The 26446-nt window shown below is 40.8% G+C and overlaps 1 protein-coding gene across 3 annotated transcripts; it reads left to right on the top strand.

The window, feature by feature from the left end:
- The first annotated feature begins 400 nt into the window (after positions 1-400).
- On the top strand, positions 401-26250 carry atg2b (autophagy related 2B). Of its 3 annotated transcripts, none has more exons than XM_088925466.1 (42): positions 401-1702; positions 3028-3190; positions 3585-3734; positions 4108-4210; positions 4388-4550; positions 4649-4828; positions 5046-5142; positions 5353-5535; positions 5840-5991; positions 6190-6301; positions 7010-7271; positions 7578-7728; positions 8055-8147; positions 8345-8533; positions 8680-8953; positions 9148-9256; positions 9370-9565; positions 9917-10059; positions 10150-10307; positions 10690-10862; positions 11277-11427; positions 11652-11854; positions 12099-12179; positions 12663-12769; positions 13833-13925; positions 14278-14348; positions 14853-14929; positions 15458-15628; positions 15872-16013; positions 16311-16513; positions 18202-18431; positions 18646-18763; positions 19384-19578; positions 19672-19773; positions 20217-20295; positions 20619-20817; positions 21432-21501; positions 21801-21883; positions 22134-22255; positions 22431-22585; positions 22821-22970; positions 23911-26250. In XM_088925466.1, the coding sequence occupies exons 1-42, from the start codon at positions 1541-1543 to the stop codon at positions 24139-24141; spliced, it is 6246 nt and encodes a 2081-aa protein (XP_088781592.1). In that variant the 5' UTR covers positions 401-1540; the 3' UTR covers positions 24142-26250. The 3 variants fall into 3 exon arrangements, 2 of the variants coding, with proteins under 2 accessions (XP_088781592.1, XP_088781591.1); XM_088925465.1 differs by having other exon boundaries at positions 5837-5991; XR_016091606.1 differs by lacking the exons at positions 21801-21883; positions 22821-22970; positions 23911-26250 and having other exon boundaries at positions 5837-5991; positions 22431-22567.
- Positions 26251-26446: the final 196 nt, after the last annotated feature.

The raw sequence follows: 26446 nt of genomic DNA, 5'->3' as shown, positions 1-26446 counted from the left end.
TCTTTCAGGAAACGGGTGGATGAGATCTAACGGTTCAGATCTTACGATTATTAACTACCAAACGGGCGGTGTAATAGTTCTGGACGTTTCAGCACCAGTCCAGCTATCAGCTAGATGAGGCTCTTTCCATCCGTAACTGTTCTTAATTTCTTAGTCAGAGAGATGGGGAGGGGGGGGGTGCCTTCGGTTCTGCATGCCCCGACAGATGGAAAAACTCCCAAAGCGCTGATCGCTGTTTTGTGTTTTGGGCACACTGCCCTCAATTGGCTCGGAGAATCGGCTTCACTTTGATGCGTCGCAGCGACCCTTCAAATACGCCAGGGTGCAGTTCAGGGCGCATGCGCACCAGGAAGAGACAGCGGCCTGTCGCGGCGGGGCGTGCAGACTCATAGACTATTTGTAAACAAGAGAGGGACGGACGGAGAGAAAGGGAAAGGGGGAAGGGAGAGAGAACCGGGTCGGAACCAGACCCAGACCCGGACAGCGGATTGAACAATACGTCCTCACGTCAACTTATTAGAGGAAATTGCTGACTTTTGGCTCTGTACGCGCGGAAGGATTCCACTAACTAGCTTCACGCATGCAAACAAAAACATCTTTTGCTACGTCAAGACCGAAGAGGGAAAACACAACTTTAATCTCTAGCTAATAGGCGTTATATCGGCACACAAAAGGCAATTCTGGATAGCTAGCCTTGGGAAAGACGAAACGCAATCGGACCTCGTATTCAAAAACTGGAATTAAATAAGTAACTGCCGAGGACGGTCCATGTGTCCAGATGTATCTATCGATAAAATTATAACCCGTTTTCGAAAAAGGGCATCACATGATGTATTTATGATAAGGGAAACGTTTCGCCTTTGGGTGGTGTTGGCACTCAGGAACCATTCTGACAAGAGTGGCCTTGATTTAAGACAATCTATCCCTAGATGATTACAGTTGACTGTCGGGCCAGTGTATGAATAACCTTCTTTCGTAAATTCTGTGTGTAGTGATGCCAGGAGTTCTCTATATCTACAGTAACGATGATGACTGAAACCTTGGACTTAGCGGTTGGTCTCTCTGGGTCGGCAATGCTGGACTGTCAGTGAGCTCCGGAGGCCTTGAATGTCTGTGATTAATAACGTGCTGTCTGGCTGAAGCTGTTACACATGCATTTCGGTTTCTTTAATTTAGTATGTTGTATGATTTTGTTTCATCTTGGTGTATATACATTAGAAAGAAATGTCAGAAACACCGAGAACTGACAGCTTATTAAAAGTACAGAATCCACGTTATTAATAAAGAGATCTTCATCATAATCACCATTTTTTAAACGTATTGTAATGCCGATTGCGTTTGTGCCTATAGTACTGTCTACGAAAGTCAAGAACGATGACTGAAGAGAAACTAAATAGATTAACAGCGTGTCAACCTAGGGAAAACCACAGCAGCAGATCAAAGGAGCACACCGTTTTTTGGCACAGCTGTGCTTACTTGAAGAATTTTTAAATTTACATCCGTACATTTGGATCTGGGTGCTCTCAGGACGTCAACAGAAATGCCTTGGCCATTTTCAGAATCGATCAAAAAGCGGGCGTGCAGATACCTGCTGCACCGATATTTGGGCAATTTCCTTCAAGAGAAGCTGAGCCTGGATCAGCTCAGCTTGGATCTCTACCAGGGCACTGGATCATTGGCGCAAGTCCCTTTGGACAAATGGGTGAGCATAGGCGTTGTTGTAATAATGAAATGTTAATAATGTAATAAAACAATTGTGATCCTTATGAGCAATGTAAATTTGTTTTAATTGATAAAGCTTTTTAGTACAGCCTTTGCGGTTCTGGAGCCCACACACCTGCTAGTTTTTATTCCAGCCATGTTTAATTACTTAATTGAAGAGTCAACTGTCGTAACGAGTAGCTTGATTGGAACAGTAAGTCTGTGCTCCTTTTGAAATAGAATAGTGAGAAGGTGACCTACAACATGTTGTAGGCCACTTGGATAAGGATTGGGATCCCCTGCTGTACAAGGTGAAATTGTGAGGAGGTACATTTAGGACCAAGAAGATGCTTTTTCTGCAAAAAGAGTTGCGAGGGTTTCACACAAACTACCCAGCCATGCTGCTGAGGCTGAATTCTGAAGAAATGTCAATCATCTCTTTTTCATGGTGTTGTACACTGTCAGAATCTTAGAAAGTCATTATTTGTATGGATTAACACATTCAGACAGTGTGAATGCCTGTTTACATACTGTATAAAAATTTCACCTAAGTGTTTGTGTGTGCTGGATATTTATTTCCTCCAGAATAAACTGGACAGCTGCCAGATCAGCAATGTCATTGTACCCATTGAGTGCAGTTTCTAATAAAATGATATTTAAAAGGTTTTATGCTTCTAACATCAAAAGAGAGAGAACATGCTCTTATATAATCAGGTAGTCCACTTATTCAGAACCACTTATATGAGAAACTGTCAGAGCTGTTCTTATTCCAGGCCTTTTGGGTAGGTGCTGTCTTGCATACTGTAGGGAGTTTTCTGCAAATGTGTAAACTAGGCTCAGTACAGATATGATGTAGAGCTTAACTATCAGGTTATTTAACTGTCTGTTCCAATAGTGGCATTAGAAATTATGATCACCTTAAAAATAAAAAAATAAGGTCACCATTTTAGGGGCTGAGAATTCATTTTGGGGGAAAAAAATTAACACTGGAAAACCTGACCACAGACAACATATATTTAACATGAAATACATTTATGTGTTCAGATATAAGCCTAATAAACCATATTTTTTATCAAGCTTGGTAGCATTTAGATTAGATAGAATGTCCATAGTTGCATCTTAATTCTATGGACTAGGCCTTTTCTGTTAGAAGGTTTCTATTGAAGATGAATAGATGATGAATAATGCTTAAGTTAGTAATATTTCCACTAAAGAATTTCACAGTTCACATCTCTCTTGATTCAGACCGCAAACTGAATGCGTCAATTGACATCGTCACAGAGTAGGATTGCTGGCACTGTTTTCACTGCAGCATTTTCTCCCCAGTCCTTGAATGAAATCCTGGAGTCTGCGGACGCTCCCTTTGAGGTGACGGAAGGCTTCATTCAGGCTATATCCCTGTCTGTACCCTGGGCCTCTCTTCTGCAGGAGAACTGTGCGCTGGAGGTCAAGGGGCTGGAGATGGTGTTCAGGCCGAGACCAAGGATGGGTGAGTAGAGAGCACTTTGCCCGGTGACAACACTAGAAACTCACATGACAGCTTCTACTCAGTACAGAGGGACCCAGCATTTTGTATGTGAAATATTATGAACTTGCCTATCAACAACAGCTTAAAGCAGTGAACAGTAATAAATTGCCAAGTCCTTTATTCCCTCCAAGTGATGTTATTGACACACCGCAGTGGAGATTGTATTATTCTGCTTCTAATCCCTGATAGAAATACATTCAGAATAGCTGTTTGACAGGTACCACCAAGATCCTAATGATATTTTTTGTTGTTAAGTTATTTTGATAACATAAGGTTGCCCACAAAAATGTTATGTTAATAAAAACAAATATTCACCAGATCTGTCTCTAAACTCAAAAACCACTTGTCTCTGCAGCATCCGGCACAGAGCCAATGTATTGGTCCAGTTTCATGACCAGCAGCATGCAGCTGGCCAAGGAGTGTCTGAGCCAGAAACTGACGGATGAGCAGGGAGAGTTCCAGCCCCTCGAAGGGCTCGAGAAGTTTGCAGAAACAATCGAGACAGGTGAGGCTTTGTTTTTCCATATCTTAATCATTATGCATCTCTTCAAAGAAAAGGTACCTTACCAATGTCCTGCTTTCTTAAAGCCCTTGTTCCCTTTTGTATTGGCAATCACAAAAGAATAATAACGAAGGAAGAAAAGAGAAAAAAGCTAAAGTTTTAGTTTTGATCTTATTGCTATCTTTTTGCCATCATCTTATGACCTATGCACATACATACATTTTTTATTAGTAGCTTCATACCTCTTCTGGCGTTTGCACAAAGCCACACCACACAGTCATTTCTCTTAATAATGTGCAGCATAATCTCTTGTGCTAGATGATCACAGAAGCCTGAAATACTAAATATTGCATACTATTTTTGTGTTCTTTTTTAGTGTTAAGAAGAGTGAAGGTGACGTTCTTGGACACAGTTCTCAGGATTGAGCATGTACCAGAAAACTCCAAAACTGGAATAGCTCTTGAAATGCGAATTAATAGGTGAGTTTAAATTGTGCATCTGTTTATTTTCAAGAATACATTAAATCAAAATTAAAATATTAAAACTTCTTAAATAATCAATTACTTCGTACAGAAAATAACATTCTAAAATTCTGTCTTTACTTTAATGGTGGAGCCTGAATGTGCTTACAGTACATGTTTTTCCTTTTTTTGCAGGATTGTGTACTGTGATGAAACTGGAGACGAGTGTTCTGGCATGAATGTTCATCAGCCCACAATGTTTGCTCATAAAAACCTGCAGCTTACTGGTGTTACCATTTTCTGGGATGAATTCTCAGAAGCTGCCAGGACCTGTTTAAAGTCCCCAACTACACAAACAGTAAGACTGTATTTTGTACCATTACCTAGTGTAATCTTTTGATTGTTTAAATTAAGAGAAGAACGTTAACCCTTTGAATCATTTGTTATATTCCATAGGAACCAGAACCAAAACTCTCTCCTAGCTGGAATCCCAAAATCATCTGCGAACCACACCCCCAGTTCACCGAAACTCTGTCGGAGGCCACACCTTTCGAACCCGTGCAGATTGGCTGTCTGAGTGGCAGAATTGAACTCAGCCTCATTTTGAAACAAAATGAAATCCTTCCTGGTGCAAAGGTAAAACAGCCTTCATGACCATTTCTTTGTTAATATGCTTGAAAAAAATGTTTGTCTCATTTATAATGTATTTTTTCAAATGCCTAGAAATGCAATTCCAATTGAGGAATATAGTAATTTGTAATATTTGTTTTTTTCAGCAGTGTGGGTCTTAAATGTGTCTTAAGTTAGCAAATAAATTGGAATTGTTTGCTCTACATTTCATTTTGTCTTCCAGTTGGATGTTAATGGGCAGATTGATACAGTGAATGTTCTCTTGTCTCCTCGCCAAGTCCACCTCCTGTTAGACATGTTCGGAGTCTTTTCAAGCCCAGGTTAGTATACATCAAGAGTCCTTGATTTTCACTGACTACATCTGGCAGCTGATCAGCCAGTGATGTCTCCTGATGGTGAGCAACTGTACCATGTCTGAGCTAGCTATACACTATCTGCATCTTAATCTTCTGAACTGTAAACCCTCTGACTGTTGGAAGGGGGCTGAGTGAGAGATCTTAGGGCTGTTTGTGTGTTATTTGTGAACACAGAGGGCGCAGGGCAGGCAGCTCTGAGTGTTAAGGATAGGAAGAGCAGGCCCATGCAGCAGGAGGATGAGTACCGGCTCCACATGGAGCTGAACCGCTATCTGAAGAAGGACACGCTGTCGGCTGGGACAGTGGGGGACACGGACTACTTCGAGAGTGAGACTACTAGAACCACATCGAGCCGCGGTGAGGATGGTTCAGGGACGGTTATTTTGCTTGTTTCATCTTTGCACCTTCTTTCTGACTGAGATACAAAGTCGTGTGGCAAAGAATAATGTTGTAAAGACAGCAGCAAGCTGTAGTGTTGAATGGATAACACACCGCAAAATAATTGATTTTTAAGTGTTGGTAGTTTTCATTAGTTCAGCGATTTTTCAGCTTTTCACGTGACTTTATTCCATACATGACATTTCTGTAAAAATATTTTAAGATTTATTTTAAAATGAGATTTTCTGGGCAGCCCTCTGATCTGTTTCTCTCCTCCTAGAAGAAGATGTATTCTTCTCCATGGCTGAGATGGACATGTCTCACAGTCTTTCATCCCTTCCACCCCTTGGAGACCCGCCTACTGTGGACCTGGATCTCTCCTTAAACAGCAACTTCACCCCATCTCCTGGGGAGTCCCCATCTGGCAATGTGGCTGTAAGTCTCCTTACACCTGCTTCACGAAGAGAGGGCGTTTGCAGAAGCTTGCCTTTTTGTGTGATAATGACAATATAGCTTTGAAAAAGCATAGTTAATGTTTCGTATTTTCGTTGTGAAATCTGTGTAATGGAGTGACTTTATGTAGAGGCTGTTTATTCATAACTTCTCTTACTTGGTTTCCTATTTGTTTCTCAGGCTGTCTGGGATGAGTATCTGGATCCTCCAAGACACAGAGAGAAACAGATGCAGGATACACCCTTTCTGCCCAGAGACACCAAACCTCAGCAGAAGCTTCTGCGACAAACCTGTAAATGTCAGAACTTTCACTTCTGCTTTCCGTTTCTTGCTTCTCTCTTTGTTTTATCAAATTGTAAGCAAGCAAGTGGATAGTTGAAATATTTTTCCATGTTCTCAGGTCTGTGAAACCTTGGGCAGTGGTGCTTGGCAGTTTCAGTTCAGCTAGCATTGCTATCTATAATTTAGTATCTATAATTTTGTCTTCTTCCCCCTCTAAACAAAAGTAAAAGCTTATTTTAAATTTAATTGTAGAGCAGCTATGGTTGAATTCTTATATTTTGAAATCAAATACACATTGTTTTCTGAAATCTAGTACAGTGTAATATGCATGCATAACTAAACTAATACAGATATTGCTTGTGAATAGCAGGTTTAGATGGTAGTAAGCTGGGTGTGAGTCTGGACTGGGACAACATTGCTTTGGTTTCCTCCCACTGTCCAAAAATTAAGATGTCCTGGGATCCTCTCCAGCGTGTAAGAACATAACTGTTACAAACATTTATAAAGAGCAGATTGCAGTGTTCATGGAACATAAGAACAGTTGCAAATGAGAGGAGACCACTCCCCACATCTAGGCCATGTGGTAGTAGATATTGATCTCGTTGGCTTCAACAACATGGCTGCTGTGTTAGGCTCCAGCTCTGAGGATACCTCAGTTCCTGAAAATGGTTGGATAACTGCTTGTTGGTAATTTCAATCAATTGGGTGTTTCTTTCAGCTCACTCTTCGAAGTCTCACTGCACAGACGAGTCTCAGCCGGAGGTTGTGTTCAGACTGGCCTTGGGGAGCCTGGCGGTATCTGTGCTTCACATTGACCCCCTGCCGCCCCCCGACACCGCCTCGAATGTCAGCCCCCTCACACTCACCGCCTCCGACTTCTTCAGCCGTATCGGCAAAATCGAACCGGACGAGCTGATGAAGGGTGACTTTCCCCATTTGCGCCCAGTTTTCGACGAAGCCTGCCCCAACGATCATCTCAGGTACTCATTTGTTTAATTTAGAGTGCGAAATTCTGCTTAATCTAAACAGTCACTGAATATGTGTGTCATGGAAATACATAGGTAAAGAAGAATCTTAAAAATATCAAATCAATTCTAAGTCTGATGTTTAACATGCTAATTTCTCTGCAAAAAACTGGTTTGATTTCTGATTTATCTTCACTTTATAGTCCTGTTTTGCATGCTGTGGTTCATCTCTAATATTGAAGAAACTCTCAGTCACTGAGAACGAAGCATTATTTTCAGGGGAATGCCTTTATACTCACCCAGTGCCCTCTCTGTTATCAGGTTCCTGGGAACTGGTATTAAGGTGACTTATGAGCAGAGACAGGGCTCCAGCCTGCGCAGTCTCAGCACCGATGTGTCTGTGGGACAAATGGAGCTCCTCGAATGTCTCTTCCCAAACGATTCCCGATCCAGCCTCCCTCAGTACACACAGGTAATAGAGATAGCATTAGACACATGGTGCATTCAATAAATTTGCCAATTCAGAAATTCGCTTACTTTTTTTGGATAGAGAATACTTTATTTCCATAGATTGTCTGTGCCTCAGCAATTTTCATAAGGTAACAATATTAAAAGATACAAGACAGCAAATTTTAAATTTTTTCTTGCTGGGGCAGGGATATAATTTCGTAGAAATCAATTCTGTCTGTTTCGGTGCTCTTGGGTATTCTACATTCTGAGATTAATCTGTGACATGGATCCACATAGATAGTGTTTGTATTAAATTGCTGGTGTAAGTTTTCATTATTTCTTTTACAGCTGGTGACGTTTGAGTCCATCATTGAGAAGGAATCCCTGCCAACACCATGCCTCCACCTGATTTACAAGTTTTCTGAACGAAGAGGACCACAGGTAATTAAATCTCTGAGCATCTGGTTGTTCTGCTGTGTAGACTTCGAACACCTGTAGGATTGTAGAAGATAGAAAAACATATGTTAATTGTGGTCTAAAAGCTGCATTTTTGAATGTACCTTGTTATTTAACATCAAACGTAAAGAACTATATGGAGAAATCATAAACTTTCTTTACCTTATTTTTTTTGTTTGCAGGGTGGTCAAGTGCGTTTGAGCTTAATACCTCAAAAAGCTGACTTTCAGATTGAACTGGGACCTGTGAACTCTGAGCTGGACATCAGCATTGTGGACCGACTGAACTCTTTACTTCAGCCGCAGAAACTGGCCACAACAGAAATGATGGCTTCCCACATGTACACGTCCTACAATAAACATGTCAGCCTGGTGAGAGGGCTTTTTAAAAGCTGCTTCTAAAGTGATATTTTACATTAATTGTCAAAGTGTTTTCAAAATAATGTGAAAAAAAAAACAGAAATCGCTTAAGAAAGTTAATTTGGCCTTATATGTATATGTGCAATTTTGATTTTCAGCACAAGGCATTCACGGAAGTTTTCCTCGATGACTCAAGGACCCCAGCTAACTGTCATGTTTCAGTGGTGGTGAATATGCCCTTGCTGAACTTGGCTGTGCGATTTCCAATTCCTGACCTGCGTTCCGACCAGGAGAGGGGTCCCTGGTTTAAGAAGTCACTGCAGAAAGAAGTTCTGCATTTGGAGTTTAAAGATGTGGAATTCAAAACTGAATTTACAGGGGGAACCTCACAGGAGCAGACAAAAATGGAGTTGACGTTCAAAGAGCTGACAGGTAACTTTCATAGAAAGATACTCAGATATTAGATACTAGAGTTTGTTTTATCTATTGAGTCTTCTGAGATCCTCTTAATTTCTATCTTGAGCTGCTTGCTAATGAAAGACGGTGGTGCTGTTCAGGAATTGTGGGGAGGTAAGTGGCTTCTCTGAATATGTAATATATGAAGGAATTTTATCCCAATCATACAGCAGGGTTACAGGATGATGGAGAACAAGCAGCTATCCGGTTCTTCAGGGTGTCACATGGTATGGATGGAGATATGACCTCATCAGACAGTGGTAAATTTGACTGGCCAAGGTGAGCTCTTTTCAGTCACATTCACGAGTATGACATTACTTTCATAAATTTATATTTAAGTTTCTGAGCAAAACAGCTTGCCTTGTCCTCATGATGATGTTATCCTTATCCAGGATTGTACTGAAGGTGAATCCAATGGCTGTGCACTCCATTCTGGAACGTGCGACCACTGAGGAGGAGGAAGGAGTTGAGGGTAATTCCCCAGAGGAGGAAGAAGGAGGGCCCCATTCCCTGAAGGATGTCTGTGACTTCGGAAAGCCAGAGCCCTCTCCTTTCTCCTCCCGCAGGGTCATGTATGAAAATGAGGAGGTGAAAGCTTCTGCTCCACGGTGTCTACACACATTTAATGATCGGATAAAAATGCTAGTTCAATTACATTGACTCTTATGTGTACCTTTATCATGGTGCTGGAATACTGCTTTAATGAATCTTTGAGGTTTTTTAAGTAATAGCATTTAGTGTCTCTGCATTTTTCCCTTAATGGCCAGGTACTATGACTAAAAAGAAAATGAAAAATAACTACTAAAAGGCTGTGTATTGTACTAAAAATTCTGAACCAGGTAACCTTTATAAGAGCCATTTGTTTAGAAAATGATTGTACAAGGTTTTTTTATCTAAAGCATAACATAAAACATCTCCTGACTCCCTCCTCTTCTGCAGATGGTTATACCAGGAGATGTGGGTGACATGACCACTTTTCAAGAGAAGACAATGAGAAATTCACGGTACATTTTGGAGCTGTCATTGCCAAATGTTGAATTATCACTGCCAAATAAGGCCTTTTATGAGAAACTGCACAACAGGTATGTTAAGGATAGAGATTAAAGATGTTTAAAGTTCTGTGGCATAAATCTGTGTTACTGATATTTCTCTCCTGGGTTCTTTACTGGCAGAATAAATAATGACCTCTTGCTGTGGGAACCAACTGCTCCTTCTCCTGTGGAAACGTTTGAAAACATGTCCTATGGCATTGGCCTGTCAGTAGCAAGCCAGCTCATCAATACCTACAGCAAAGATAGCCTCAGCCAGTTCAGAGCAGCAGCACCTGATGGTAAGAGTGTCTTGACTTCACACTGAAATAGTGTGGTAAATACTTGCACAGAAGCATGTTGTTGCTCTCCAGTATTGCAGTTTGCCATCACTTTCTCTTAGCTTCACAGTAATGGTATACTTCTGTAAACAGGATAGGATGCCTTATTCTTCAACAAAGTGTATTCTGCTTTTTTTCCTTAAAGAAGATAACCATGTCATGTTTTGTTTTCGAAGCAACAGTTTGAAAAGTAGGCCAGACATTAAGAAGTAATAAACATTCATTTTGTCAAACGTAGTACAATCTTTGTACTTCAGTTCTTGCACAACGTCTTTCTCAATCTTTGACAGCCCTTTTGAAGATCCCCTCTGGAAGCAGTCCTTTGTGCCCTTTTTTTTTTCAGATGAGGAGAGTGGTTCAGAAGACGAGACGATGAATTATAACTCCACTGCAGACGCTGCTCTGAGATCACGTAGGAAGAAGAAGCATGAATCGCAGAACAAAACCTCACAAAGCCTGTTCTCTGTCATTCTGACGATCAGTCACGGGCTGGTGACCTTGCAAACCCATGCCAAGGTAATCCTGGCTACAGTGGGGTTTCCAAGCCTGTATAATAAGTTGAAATCCTAAACGGTGTAGCAGAAGGGGGGGAAATTTTTTCTTTTTGTGTTGATTAAAATTAAATATACCTATAAGCAGCTTTGAGTGCACAGTTGTTGCGTTTTATGTTTTCGACCTTGGTTCTGACAAATGAATAGGTGCTTAAATAGTATCACTCATTGGGGTTTTTCATATTACTGATTGCTTCTAACAAACTGTTGATATTGAAAGCACTCCAGCTCCTTGCCTTTCTGTTGTGCTTTTGATCCACCCACTTGTTAAAACTGAGCATTTGTCACTGTGATGGACTAATTACTAAAGCAAATATTGCGTACTGTCAGTACTTTTATTTCTTTGACTGCTGATCCTTGATGTAATTGTTCCTTTCAGCAAGAGGATGAGACTGTAATGAAAGACAAGCATGGAGAGTTCTGGCTAGAAATTGAGGGTGGAGTACTGTTCAGTGTAACTCAGTATGAGGGTTCTGAAGACCAGCATTACATCTGCCTTCATACCAGTAACCTGTGTCTTTACCATCAAGGTAGGTAGTGCTGGTAGCTCTGTGAATCAGACATCTGTAATCATTAATGCATAAAATTGTATTCATAGATTATTTTGTGACTGCAATATAAAATGGAAATGTATGCAGATTAGGGTATACAGTATTTCTATATAAATGTGTAAGAAATCTAAAACGGATCTTTTTCACCTTGCTTTTGTATCGATGTCTATCTCGGAGGTAATTATGTGTTGATCAATGTTAAGGCACAGTGGATGGAGGTGTTCCTGTGTCCGATGTGAAGCTGCCCAGTAAGACGCAGCCTCACTGGCTTGAGCCCACCATTTACCGGTCCGAAGAGGCGTCCCAGTGCAAGCCGTGTCTGTCTGAAGGCATCGGGGTGGAGGGTCAGAACATGCTGTCTGTTGCAGTGAAGATTTCTTCCCAGAGTGTGGAGCGCAATGTGAAGGTAGTTACCTCTACCTTAGAGTTTTCTTTTTCTGTATTTTTTACCTGTGCCTCTCAAAAAAAAAAAGACGACTTTTGCAAAAACAGGCGGATGATATCTTTTTGACCTGTTGTTGGTCTTTTCATCATTAAGTATGCTGTTGTGAATGTAAAACAAAAAACAAATAGGGATGCTAGAAGACTTAATAATGTTTAGTGTGGGCCAAAAACAGGCTAACCCAGCTGGACTGTGCTTGTCTGTGCAGGAATTCCTGATCTCCGTGGGAGTGAGAGGGGCCACTCTGCAGCACCGTGTTGTTCCCCCAGGTCTCAGCTGGTACGAGCAGGTCAGGCCACCACAGAGAAAGTGATTAAATCAGCCGTATTTGTAATGCAGACGTTTACCTGAGGGTGGCGCAGTGGTTAGCATTGCTGCCATTCAGTGCTTGGGCCCTGAATTCAATTGTGGACCCGTGTGCTATCAATGAAGACGAATGTTTGTATGTTCTCCCCACGTTCACGTGGGTTTCCTCTGGGTGCTCCGGATTCCCGTCAGTCTGAAGACTTGCCTGCTGGTGGGTGAGTTGGCTTCTGGGAAGATTAGCTCTGGTGTGAGTGTGTGTGTTTGTGTCAGTGTCTGCCCTGTGATGGACTGGTGTTGGTGCATGTTGTGGCAGGTTTTCTTTTTCAGATATCACTTGATTTGCTCGGTGTCCTGCTCAATGAAAAAAAACAGTGTTATTAAAAATACAATCGTAGCATACCTGGATTGCAGAAATGCAGGTTTTTAACTTTATTGCTTAATATTTATTATTTGTTCTTTCGAATAGATTCTGGATTTTCTCAATGTGTCAGATGAGCCTGTGCTAGGCTACACCCCTCCTGCCTCTGTCACCACCCTTCACCTTCACCTGTGGAGCTGTTCTCTAGATTACAGGTATATTCTATACCACCTTCTCAGGCTTCACACACAGCCGGAGCCCAACAAGGACATGGGCCAAGAGCTCCATTTTATTCCTATTAAAGGTTATAAAGTGATATCGGAATCATTTGCAGGATGTATACTGTATGTCTTTGGAAAAAACTCACACCCCCTTTCCTACATCCATTACTGTGTATGCATACTGAGTATCACGAGCAATTTACCAGTTAAAATCGCAATGAAATCACAAAATTATTATGGGGAAAATAACTCTATTCTTTGTAGCATTAGAACATTAAAAAAGAATAAATAGAACCCATTTAGCCCATTTTCAGGATCACCAGCACTGGTTTGTATTGTAGCTTGTTCCCCCCAACACTACAGTATGTGCATTAGTTTTGTAGTGACTCCTAGACTCTCCTGCCCAGACAGTTCACACTCGGACCTCCAAATCGATCTTGGTGATTTGTGACCTCCAACCTATATCATGAAGTTTTATTGCCGGGCTGTGTTTGGCTGTAACATCTTGCTGAGCTCTTTATTTAAGACCAGTTCCCTGCCTGTTCAGAGCTCCAACTTTGAGCTCAGTTCAGTTTTTCTTCCCTGACCTGAAACGCTACTTTTATTTCTTCGCTGCAGGGCTCTGACTAGGCAGGGAACTTTTTTTTCTTGCCACACCGCCTTCTCCTTGAGCCGCACTCTCTCTAAGCACCTCAGCTAGTCCGCCTCGGACACTAAGGCTGCCCCGAATTCTTCCGAGTCTCTCTGAGCACCTGCACTGGGAGCTGGGCTTGCCATTCCGCACTGTCCCTGCCAGCACGGCAGGCACCGGATCAGAACCCATTGTTCTCTGGATAAGCACCGTACACGGGCTCTTTTCTGGGTTCTCTTTCTTTGTTTTCCCAGGCCTTGATATACATGCATAAATAGCGACACATTTTTTTGGATGTATTTACAGTATATGCATAGTTACAGTGCGTAATGAATAAGGCTGTGTAACCTTTATGTACAGGGATTAAATCACTATTTTAAGCAACTAATGCAGTTTAACGTTTGTTACTTATCTTCTTGTTTTCAGACCTCTATACTTGCCAATCAGGGCACTGCTCACAGTGGAGACTTTTAGTATCTCTAGCAGTGTGTCACTGGACAGGTCCTCCTCCACACTCAGGTATCTTTTTTATTAGTCTTTTTTTGACAATTTATATCAAACGTAGCCTTTAATTCAATAACTTTCCTGTTTCCCATCCTACTTTTGGAATGGGAGTGTTGGTCAGAAATAGGAGAAACTCTGCAATCATAATCAGTGCTTGACTGCATGAATTTAAAATGATTTAAACAGGATAAGATGGTGCTTTTGATATCGTCATCATCTGTTTTACATATCAGTATTTAGAAGAAAAGGAAGTAAAATTATATACATATTAAAGGAAGTATAATTAAAAATATTCTGCATAACTTTTCACTTTAACAATACAATTCCCATTTTTTCTGTAGACACTAAAAACAATTGTATTTTTTAGGATCATTTTGGATGAAGCTGCATTGTTTTTATCCGACAAGTGCAATACCGTTTCGGTCAATCTTAGCAGAGGTGAGCTAACACTTTTTTGAATTGTAAAAAATAAAGCTAAAGGTTTTATCAGGAGCACAGTGTGAGGTTGTAGGCAAAATTAAATCTAAACATTCTGAAAGTTATGCTCCCTGTTAACATCAATAGAAAATATATTATTCTTTTCTCAGCAGAATAGGTTATTTACTGTTTCTCCTTGAATCATTTCCTTCAGGAAGAAAGTTTATTTAAAGTGTGAGCCAACTGCTGTCAGTGCACAAGTGCAAAACAATGAAAAGAGCTTCTGTAAAAACAGAATTTTAATGTCATTCTGGAATCTGGTTCTCGGGCGGCTGTTTTTGCATACTCTGCATATGTAAAAGGTCACAAATAATTTGATTGTTTTCCACACTGTATAATCAGAGCTGAGTCAACAGTATACTGTATATGTAGTACATTATATATAACCTGTTTTATTTATATTAGTATATAAATAACTTTAGTGGTAGTATTGAAGTGTGTTGTGTTTTGTGTGTTGGTCTGCAGACTATGTGCAGGTTGTGGATATGGGTCTTCTGGAGTTGAGGATAACAGCTGTCAAACCAGGAGCAGATGGAGAAAGGGTAAGAAGTGGTACAGTAGGTCGATAAGATGCTTATTCCAGTAGCAGTCTCTGAGTGTCTACAAAACACACAAATCAAATGGCAATCTTGAAATTACTTTATGGCACACAACAGAAAAAGTTATGTTTTATCTTCAAAGCCATTCCCTAAAATTGATGTTCAATTCATTCACACCAGCAGAAACAGGCTTACAGTTTAGCACTTAATCACTAAGCAACAAGGTTGATTTTTCAAATCTTTTTACATTAAACAGTGCTCATGGAAGGATCTTGCAAATATTCTATTTGCAATATTCTATTCTTGCAGATAGGCCTGTAAAGAGAAAATGCTAATTTATATTTCATTATTTGCCTTTTTGTTTTAATGCTTTTGGTGCCATGGTTTGTGTATCTACTACCAGGTAAGTATTTCAACTTGTCATTTAATGTTTTCAGTCCCATTTGTTCAGGTTTTACAACTTTAGAAACCTTTAGGACTTGTTGCAGCCTGTGTGACTGGTGGCTGTGCTCTGTGTTCTTTCCTTCTCAGTCTGAGCCACGGTTTGAGCTGCGCTGCTCCAGTGATGTCATTCACATCAGGACATGCTCGGACTCCTGTGCTGCACTAATGAACCTTATTCAATACATTGCCAGCTATGGGGACCTCCTTCCCCCGCCTGGGCCAGAGACCAAAACTGGGAGCTCCAGACAGAAAGCCAAGGTCAGTCAGTAGTGCAGAGTGTTCTTCACCAACTGTGATCACACATCTACTGTCTGTAAAGGTGCTGGATGAATAGCAGGTGGATTTCATACGTGATAAAGCCTTTCACCCCATGGAAAAAACTTCAAACGTGTTTGAGAACGTGCATTTAATCAAAAACCTGGCTAAAACAGAAATTAAATATTCTATAAGTATTCCAGCTGTGATTTTGTGGGTAAATCGGATGTCCTTTCTATATTTCAGACTGACATTCTCGGTAGGCCCCCCTCTCAGACTCCACTCCTCCCTGAAGCAGAGCAGCAGATGCTGCAGGACCTGATGAGTGAAGCTATGGAGGAGACTGACGGCCAGCAGACTCTGTCTCCACAGGAGCGGCAGCACAATGGTGAGAGCACTCGCACAACAAGCTTCGCTCGATTAGCTCTCGGCTAAATTCTCCTTCATTTCACCTTGTTCAGAAACGCGTCTTTAAGTTTATGTTTGACTATACTTTAGGCCTCTAATTTTTGTTAGTTTCCTGTTTTGTTTTATTCACTAAAATGGTTTTTAAATAGTTGTTTTTTTTCAAGGTAATATCACTGTTCAGCTGCCAAAACATTGCAATTGCCGTGGAGGAGGGAGAATACAGTAACATAGCTTAGGTCCCTACAATGGACTTATCCTTCATTGTGATCTTCTGCAGGAGTCCATGAGGAATTTAGCCAGACGCTGGAGCCGTCCCGCTCTGATCTCTTCCTCTTCCCCGATGAGAGTGGGAATCTTTCCCAGGAGCCCAGTCCCACTTTCACCCCCTACCACACCCCACTCATCTACACTGGCTTGGGCGACACCGTCCCCGAGAGCGATGACTTCTGTATCCTCGAAACGCCTGGCAGAGGCAGTGCTGTAAGGATTTCTCTGTTGCCTAGTCAGAACGTGAGAACATCCAGGCTCAGGTGTCTCGGATTTAAGGGCAAATTGTTACTTACCCTGAAGTCAAGATCCTTTTTTCGGATTCCAGTTATACCAAAGGCAATTACTTTTTGCACAGCCAGATGGTCTTTTAAAGCATACAGTATGTATTCTGCAATACCATATTTCAGTCAATCATTGCAATCATCAAGTAGTTCAAGTAAAGTAGGTAGCTGCGTCAGCATGCATAGGCTACAAAGGAACAAGTTAAGGTTTATTCCATGCTGAAAAGAGAAGAAAAGAAACACAACGTTTACTTGTTCCACTGCAATCATCATGCCAGGCAAACATGTTTTGATCATAGTGTGCATGAAGGTCTCACTTGTAACAGAAGGTTAGAGCGCAATACTATTTCTTACCAGAAGTAAAATAAAAGAATTATGGAATGTAATGCAAAACAAAATTAACTATATGAATTATTTGTTGGCAGTATAACTCATTCATTTTTAATTGACTATCCTGAGCAGGCTGTTAAATTTTATGAAAGCTTGCTGTTGCGTGAGCTATAATTCTGAAATGACAGGGAATAAACATTAAACATTTCCTGAAATATAAAAGAAAATTGTGGTTGTGTAAATGTGGAAGCAAGAGTTTTTTTTGTTCCTTTTTTCGCTTCACTTGAGGATATAGACACCTGCAGCTGGAATGTGGGTTCTATGTCTATTTTTTTTTAAATAAGAAAATATAAATTTTTGATAAATGAGTCATGAGATTACTAATAGATTGCATGTATCTGTATGTTAATTTTTGTAGTACAACACATAATGTTATGTATTTGTGTGTGTGCATACACACACTTACACAGCCAGTCCTTCTGCACCTTCACAATCACTACTTATTGTTGGATCTGCTTTTATACAAAAAGCTGGGTTTTGAATTTGCAGACTTTTCCCATTGGAGCTTTAAAACTGTTTTCGTAAAGGAAAACTATTTTGCTCTCATCTTTGCAGCTGCTAGTGCAGCTCTGGCAAACCAAGGAGTTTCTGTAGGGATTTTCGAGTGTGTAGTTACCCACAAACTGATTGATCAGCATTCAGTTCACATTCATATGTTGTGTGTTTCACCAGAGACATGTCACAAGGCTGAAAGAAGCTGCCATGATATTTTTTTGGTACATCGGCAGTGTCTCTTTATACAGATGTTTTGAAATGGACAATTAGTATTCAGTGAACAAAAACTTAGGCAAGTTAGGGTACTGTATGTTTTAGCCTATGTGGTCTTTTGTGTTGTACAAGGTGTAAGGTATCATAAAGATGCTACAGGACAGTGTTTGTTTCAAAGTTCAAGTGTAGATAATGTGAAGGAACAAGTAAAGCTTTATTTCATGTTGAAAGGGAAAGAAAAGAGACATTTCGGCTGTGGAGCCTTCTTCAGGCAAGTTAGGATACTGTATATGAACCAAATAGGCAAGTTTTTTCAGCCGAAGTTTGTTCAGCCAAAATATTGCGTCTCATTTCCTTTTAGCTGGAATAAACCTTTACCCGTTCCTTTGCAGCCTACACTTGCTAAAGCAGGTACCTCCTCGAATTTGTACAGATAATGTGGCTGCTCCCAGTTTCCTTCCCACTGTTCCGCGAAATATTTCCACTTGAAGATGAAATTGCAATGTATGTTCTCCGCAGGATCGAGATGAGGAGCCTGTGGTAAACAAGCTAACTGCAGACTCCATTCACATTAAAGAGAATCACTTCAGTATGCCACTTGGACGGACTGACTCCAACAAAGCTCCCTTGCACTTCCCTGTTCCAGAGGTCAGATACTTGATCAAGGAAATCTCTATCATCTGGCATCTTTACGGGGGAAAAGATTTTGGGACAGGACCATTTATGTCATCCCCGGCCAAGAGCCGAGTGTAAGTATTTCAGTAGACTCATTGGTGCCTTGCCTTATGTCTGGAGATTTACTAAACCAAACAAGTTTAATTGTGGACTAAGATGAAGTAAAGAGAATATGTTTTGTTTAAAATATTTCAGTAGGTCGGAAACAAAAATTGGATTAGAGCCCCCTTACACGTAACTGAGCTTGGAGGCATTTTGCTGCTTTGACTGAATCTCTCCCTGTTTCAGCTGCACGCCTCACAGCTCTCCCTCTCAGACCCCTGTGAGACAGGGCAGGGCCGCAGGGCGGGCAGGGGGCGGCAGGGGAAGGAACCCAGACGTCCTGATGGAAATACAGCTGAGTAAGGTAAGAGCCAGAACCCGATGAAGAACTAAAGGCAAACTGAAAAAAAATCTCCCACCCTCCACCTTCGGGGCTGAGGTAGAAATGCATTTTAGATGTTTCTAGAATGGTTGTACCAGGGGTGGCATGGTCAGTATTGTTGCCTTGCGGCACTGGTGCCTCGGGTTCAATTCCTGACCTGGAGTGCTGTCTGCGTGAGTCAGTATGTTAGCCCCATGTTCGCGTGGGTTTCCATCGGGTGCTCCGGTTTCCTCCCACCGTCAAAAAACATACTGGTAGGTTAATTGGGTTCTGGTTAAACTCGAATCTATGTATGAGTATATACATGTCTGTGTTTCTACCCAGTGACAGACTGGTAAACTGGTAGAGGTAGGGTACATCGTCCAGAGTACCATACCTGGTGCCCGTTGCAGACCGGGCTAGATACCAAGTTTCCCATGATCTTAATTTGGAAGAAGGATTTAGATAATGCAGATTTTTGCAGGATCTACAGTATCAATACTGATGTCAACAATGTGGGATGTACTTAGATACTAAATTGTTTTAAACTGTTAATTCATAAATGAAAATGGCATTGTGTTTGAAGTCATGTGTTCTTTGGGGGGTGGTGTCTCTTTCTGCAGGTGAAGTTCCAGCATGAAGTGTACCCTCAGTGCCAGTCTGATTCAGAGGTCAGTGTTGCCGAGCAGCCAGTTTCTCGCCAAGTCTTCATTGTCCAGGATCTGGAGATCAGGGACCGCCTGGCCGCCTCTCAGATGAACAAGTTCCTCTACCTCTACTCCAGCAAGGAGATGCCCAGAAAGGCGCACTCTAACATGGTGAGGGTGACCATGCCAGCGCAACACAATGTGTTGACATATAGTGAGTTGACAAAGCTGTGCTGAAGAAAAGCAATGCTCTTTCTCACACAGTTAACAGTGAAGGCCTTGCATGTCTGTCCAGAAGCGGGCCGTGCCCCTCAGGAGTGCTGTCTGCGCGTTTCCCTGATGCCACTGCGCCTCAATATTGATCAAGTAAGGCAGTGCATATTGTGCTTTCCCTCTGTCTTACTTTGCCTTTTTAATTTTATTTTCATTTTGCTTGCTCTTTCTGGATACTGTTTTGCCAGATGAGGCTGAGGGACTTTTCCAAAACAATTTATATTGGAATTTTCAAAAAATTTTTGAGATATTATACCCTTCTCTGAATTGTACAGAACAATTTCTGAAAATTTAGAACTCGTACAAAAAAAAGTGTTTTTTCCCAGTAATGAAATACATGGAGATTACACCTAATTATCTGCCACACTGAGTTTACTGTGAGTTCAGTAACATTCTTTTGAATATACAGTTTTTTTGGTATAGTATCGACAGTAGCCCAAGGGGGATTGAATAATTGCTATATACTGTATATGCAAAACTTAATTTGAGTGTCGAGGTGTGGATGTTAATATTTTTGTCCGTCTCTCTCTACACAGGATGCACTGTTTTTCTTGAAGGACTTCTTTGCCAGCTTGGCTGCTGAGGTAGAATTATTGGCCCCACCAGATCAAGAAGGTACAGTAGAACTTTTAAGAGAAATTTGCAAAAGATATTACGACATACAAACATATTTTCACTGTCGTATTGTTTTCATTTGCTGGAAATGGCCAGCATAGAGTTAAATTGCAGTAAAGAGTGCTGAATATTTGCTAAAGCTTCCTATGAGCATGCAGTGTGCAACTCTTTTTCACGATAATCAGATAATTTATTTTTTTTGGTATGCGTGCCGCTGTTTGTTGAAGAAGGCACAGATTCATTAACTTGTTACTTGGTAAACTGTGACAGAGAGGGCAGAGATCCAGGACGTGTGCAGGACAGCGATGTGATGTGTTTTTCAGTGAAGAAGCCTCCAGCTCCGGACCTGTCCTGCAGCTTTCCCAAGCACATGGGCAGCAGTCAGGACCCGGCCCCCATCATCTCGGTGCCCGGACAGAGCAGGCCAAGCCAGAACGGCATGACCCCCTCAGGCAGCGCCGAGGCTGGGGAGCCAGAGCTCCCCACGCCAGCGCCCTTCACCGACCAGCCCATCTTCTTCCGGTAAGGAGAGAATGCTTAGGCTATAATTAAGAAATGGATGCCAGTAGGTGTGGGTGGGTATTTTTATAATATGCGCATTAAAAAGCAGCGTTTCCACCTTCTTTTCTGATCTCATCAGATCTCGGAAGGTGAGAAAGGCTGGGGTTGGTAAATACTAGGAAGGGAGACCTCCAAGGAAAGCTGGTTTAATGCTGTATGTAGTTTTGGTGGAGCAGTAGGTGGCACTCTTACATATGGACCATAATAGTGCGCTAGTACAGTGACAGAGAACACGTCATCCTTTTGTTTGAAATGTTCAGCTGAGGTCCTGACAGCTTGGTGATTAAAGATTGTTTATCAGAGCAGGGTTGTTAACCATTGTGTCCTAGCTAAATTACAATGTGGCCTCCCTAAAGTTACCCTTAATTCAGCTAGTGAAGAAATGGACCAGATTTCCACTGGATCTGTTATGTACTGGGCCAGCTGGCACATAATAGAAGCCAGTCATTACACACACGGGTGCTGCATTTAAGGAGTGGAGAAAGTTGGGTCGTGTCTTATTGGTGTGAAGCTCTTTGCGATGAAAGTTGTTTACGTATATATGTGTGCAGTTTATTCTTGTTTTCATTTTTCAGAGAGTTTCGATTTACTTCTGAAGTGCCCATACGCCTGGATTATCATGGGAAGCATGTATCCATGGAGCAGGTACAGTAATGCAGTTTCTCTTGTTGAAACAGTAGGACAATGTCACTTATGTATTGCTTGAGCTTTTGGTAATGGATCTAAACTCTGTCTTTTAAAATCATATTCAGAACTGCTTATGTATTAATAAATGTTATTCAGAAGACACATTCATGTGACGGAGGAATTGATAGTGTTGTGGTGATCTATTGATCATTTTCTTTTTGAGTTGTATTTAGAAAATTAATCCAAGGCACAACTGGATTGGATACTAATATACATCAACAGTTATCTGTTTGTTGATGTTAATTTTGCTTTTGCAGGGCACTTTTGCCGGAATTGTAATTGGTTTAACTCAGTTGAACTGCTCTGAGCTCAAACTCAGGAGGCTGTGTTACAGACAAGGGTATGTTTACTTTCATGTTTTGGGGGCATCTTGAGAAAGGTGCACATTAGGTTTCAAACTATTTTAACACTGTAATTATACAGTTTATTCTAGTTTTGTGGTATTAGCCTTTTGTTATCACACTGCAGTGTTTAAAATATTTTTTTCTTTAAAAATCACCTGATTTGAATAGCTTAATCATTATAACACCAGAAAAACATGGACAGAAGGACTGGAATTTTCAGGTTGAAGGCATTCTTTTGTATTTCAGATTGCTGGGTGTTGATAAACTCTTTTCATATGCAATAAATGAATGGCTCAGTGACATTAGGAAGAATCAGCTCCCAGGAATTTTGGGTGGAGTTGGGCCGATACACTCTCTTGTACAGTTAGGTGAGTTCATGATGACATTTTATTGATCGCATGGGTAAGCAGTTACTCCCAAAGATTGCAAAGATGTGCAAAACAGGTACACTGTCTGTACAGCAGATGAACCGTTACACAACTTATAGACTCCTCCTGCACTGTACTATGTGGATGATTAACTGTTCCAATTCATTGTCTTCAGTCCAGGGGCTCAGGGATCTAGTCTGGTTGCCGATTGAACAGTACCGCAAGGATGGCCGGATTGTGAGAGGCTTCCAGCGCGGTGCCGCCTCCTTCGGGACATCCACTGCCATGGCAGCTCTGGAACTCACTAACCGCATGGTGCGGACCATACAGGTACTGTGTGTTGTGCAACGCTCCGGTCACTTACTTACTCCAGGAACTTACAGGAAACTATTCTGTAGTGCAAGTACCTTCTGAGTAACAGAGTTAGGGAGTTGAAAAAATGTCTGCCTTGTAGTTAAGCGCTCAAGACTATACTGTCCACATTTAAAATATTTACATCGTTGCGTAAGAATTTAGATTGCAGTATAATAGAATGAATTGCCCTTCTTTTCTACGCCTTCTACAGGCAGCAGCAGAGACAGCTTATGATATGGTTTCTCCCGGACCCGACGACAGCGAATTAAAGAGAATAAAGCGTTTCTCTCATTACCGATTGGCTCACCAGCCAGTGGACCTGCGGGAGGGAGTGGCCAAAGCATACAGTGTCTTTAAAGAGGTATCGCACAGATGATAGTAAAAGAGAAGATATGAAAAATAAACCAATTGGCATCTGCTTTCATATCCAAGCATTTCCTAGAGCTACTGTTCTTTGGATTGCCCCTTTGACCATAGATTGGAAGAAAATACTGACATGATACAGTAGGGCTGGGCGATATGGCCAAAAACATTATCACGATAAAAGTTTTCATATCAGTCGATATCGATAATTATCACGATAAATGTCAAATCATTATTTCTTTCAAGTTTAAAGGCAGATTTTTTCTCCTGAGTGAAAGTTGAAGAAACCAGACAGTTAATTGGTAAATTAAACAACTCTTTATTTTAAGAACACAACAAAAACTTGCCAAACAGCAGAAACATTAAACAAATCCTAGAGGTAGAGAATATTCAAGTCTTTTTTATGTCAAAATATGCATGAGTAAAATTTACAAAATAAATATCTTAATAGAAAAATTAAATACTGCAGTGTGATAAAACACGCACAGAAGATGGCTCAGACAGACTGCAAAGTTTAAAGTGCTCTGTTTTATGTCTGATCGTAAAAAGCCAAAATATCTCCAAATTACCGAAGTTGAATGACCTTTTCTGCCGACGATGTCATCGTCCTTCGAGCTGGTCGTTGGCAGCACTACATTTGCTTCAGTGTCGCTCATTTCTCCACTCAGCCGCCACCGTGCGGGTAAGCACCACCACGTTAGCTGCCCGGTCTGCAACACGCACGCGCACTCGCGCAGATGCGCACATGCGCAAAGCATAAACATATATATCGAACATTTATCGAACTTTTGTTAAAAATTATATCGAGGAAAATTATTTCGCGATAATTATCGTTATCGAATTATCGCCCAGCACTATGATACAGTGCCATTGCTTTATTTTTTCTGCATTAATGAGAACTAAACTGTGGCGGCCTGTTTCTGGTTTCTGTCTTGCAGGGAATTACTGACACGGCGTTTACAATCTACGACACTGCTACGCGGGAGCATGAACAGAGAGGTGTCACAGGGGCTGTAGGGGGCGTTCTGCGTCAGATCCCCCCCGCTGTGGTCAAACCTCTCATTGTCGCCACGGAGGCCACGTCCAACGTGCTCGGCGGGATGAGGAACCAGATCCGCCCCGATGCCCGGCAAGAGGAGTCCCAGAAGTGGCGACTTGGGGAGGAGTAGACATTCAAGAGGCAGAATTCCCACAGGATTAAGATCTGATTGGTTCCAACAAGAGAAAGAGCAAAGCTATAGTTTTGTCTGCAGTCCTAACATCATTGTCAAGCATGGGGCTGTGAATTACTTACTTCTGTAACAAGGCTTACAACAATGTGTTGTTAAATACTGGAAGCATTGAATGATGCTGCATACATAATCATAGCAGTTAGGGTAAAATTAATAATGTTGATCAAAACTGGTTTACCCACTTTGTTAATCTCACAGACGTGAACAGTGTAAGCTTTTACTAAACCGCCAGCTTGTTTCCTTCCTGACACTCTCCAGCAGTGCCTTTCAGTGAGTGTCCGGATTATTATGCTTTAGGTGGTACTGCAGAAAAACGTCTCAGTGATTTGGAGAGGAGAGCATATAAATTGATCTGAAAAAGTTTTCTGTGCCATCTGATCACCGTGGCTGAAATTTTGTTCTTCTTTATTATGTGCAGGTTGTATTATAATTTAATGTCAAGTGTTTTTGTTTCACAATGCCCTGATATTACGAAGTAAAGTCTTCTTTGTATCTGTGTTACTGCACAGCAAAAGCTTTATTTTTTATGGATTCATCTCTATGGTCATAGGGAGGTAAAAAGGCATGAGTTTGATTGGTTCAATGTTATTTTTCTAAAGGCTTCAGTTGATTTTCTGAAGAACTTAAGTTGGAACCAATCCCAGGAGCTTTGTCTTAAAAAGGCAAAAATACGTATAGACGAACTGCCCACCTCTCATATATTGCCTTTGATTCCCTTGCAATGAACTGGTCTGTGCAGAATTGTCCTGTCATGATTCCATGTACTGTATGAACATCAGGTCTGTTTTGATGTAGTGTAATATCCTGTAACTTGCACAAAAATACAACATCTAAGTTTATTATGTAGAGCTGTATGATATAAGGGATGATGTGATAGTGCTGATGATAAAAGTAAGGACAGTCTTTCCCCTTTTTGATAAGAGTATAAAGCAACATTACACTTAAAACCATGGTATTACAATCAAAACCATGATAACGGCAAACAGTTGTGTATATCGGAAGATGTTGCATAAGAACTGCATAATGTTAGGCTATGATTACTCTGCAAATGAAAGGGACACAGGCTGAAAAGATAAATTTAAGCTCTTGCAGAAACTTTGTGAAATTTTTCAGAGCTGCTGCCTAGTTGTTTTCCTGCAATATAAAGTAGAAATCGATAATTACACAGGATTCTGTTTTCTTCCCTGTCCTTTTAAAGGGAGTGCTGCTTCAGTAGCTTTGCAAAAGGAATGGAAAAAAAATATTTTTTTAAAGGAATGCTTTTTTTGCCATCTAGAAAATGGCCTGCACTCTTTGTTGCAACCAAATGAGCTTGTTGGGCAGAATTGTCCTCTCATTTTTAACCTTTCTTTGCTCCAATACATTTCTTCCTTCAAAAAACATTTTACAAGAGGCGACTCTCTGCTGTTTGATTAAAAACATGTTTTGCGATACTCAAAATATACTTTGCTGTTCTTAAATACTTGAGTTTTGATTCCCACCTCCATGTTAACTGAGTTTTATTTAAGGATTTCAATACATTAACATGGAAGAATGTTTAATATGTATTGTAAATGGCTTTAAATATATAAATATATTTGTTCTTAGAACATGTACTTGCCAGTGATTGTTTTCCCCATTATTTTCAATATTTCTAGGTTTAACTGCTATTACTGCCCAACATATAACAAAAAGTCTTAACTATATACTCTCAGCTTTGTTAGCTATTTTTATACATTGTGAGGGCAGGGGTCATACATTGCTAAAATTCTGTAGGATCTGTGTTTATGTACTGTACCATTGTTACAGTGAGACCAAATTGGTTATGGATTCTAATTACTTTTCCCTAAGCTAATTTCAACACTAACTCAATTGACTGGGGTGGGATAATTGTCCATGTATATTTTGTTTATATTTCCTCTGTAACACCAGTGATGTTTCTTGGACTGTAGGGGATATTGCATTGCTTGTATATAGTTAGTGTACAGACTGGATAAAGTAAATTTGTGCAAATGATATTAAAGCATGTGTGAACAATGTAAAAGGGAAATAAACTATTTAAGTTCTCTTGTGGTTTTTTGTTTGAAGGAGGGAAACTCTTGTATGTGCTCAGATATACTGAAGCATTGCTATCTTAATAATTGAAACTCCACTAACCACTAACCAGTTTTATAAAAGATATAATCTCGATTTTCAGTTTCAGTTTACGTTGGGCACTGAGTGGCGCTGCTTTGCTTTTAAAACAAGCAGAAAACATTTCAGC

Source organism: Atractosteus spatula, chromosome 9 (genome assembly GCF_055471065.1).
Source record: "Atractosteus spatula isolate fAtrSpa1 chromosome 9, fAtrSpa1.hap1, whole genome shotgun sequence".
Classification (NCBI taxonomy): domain Eukaryota; kingdom Metazoa; phylum Chordata; class Actinopteri; order Semionotiformes; family Lepisosteidae; genus Atractosteus; species Atractosteus spatula.
Note: the sequence above shows the minus strand (reverse complement) of the source record. Positions and strands in the feature narration are given on the sequence as shown.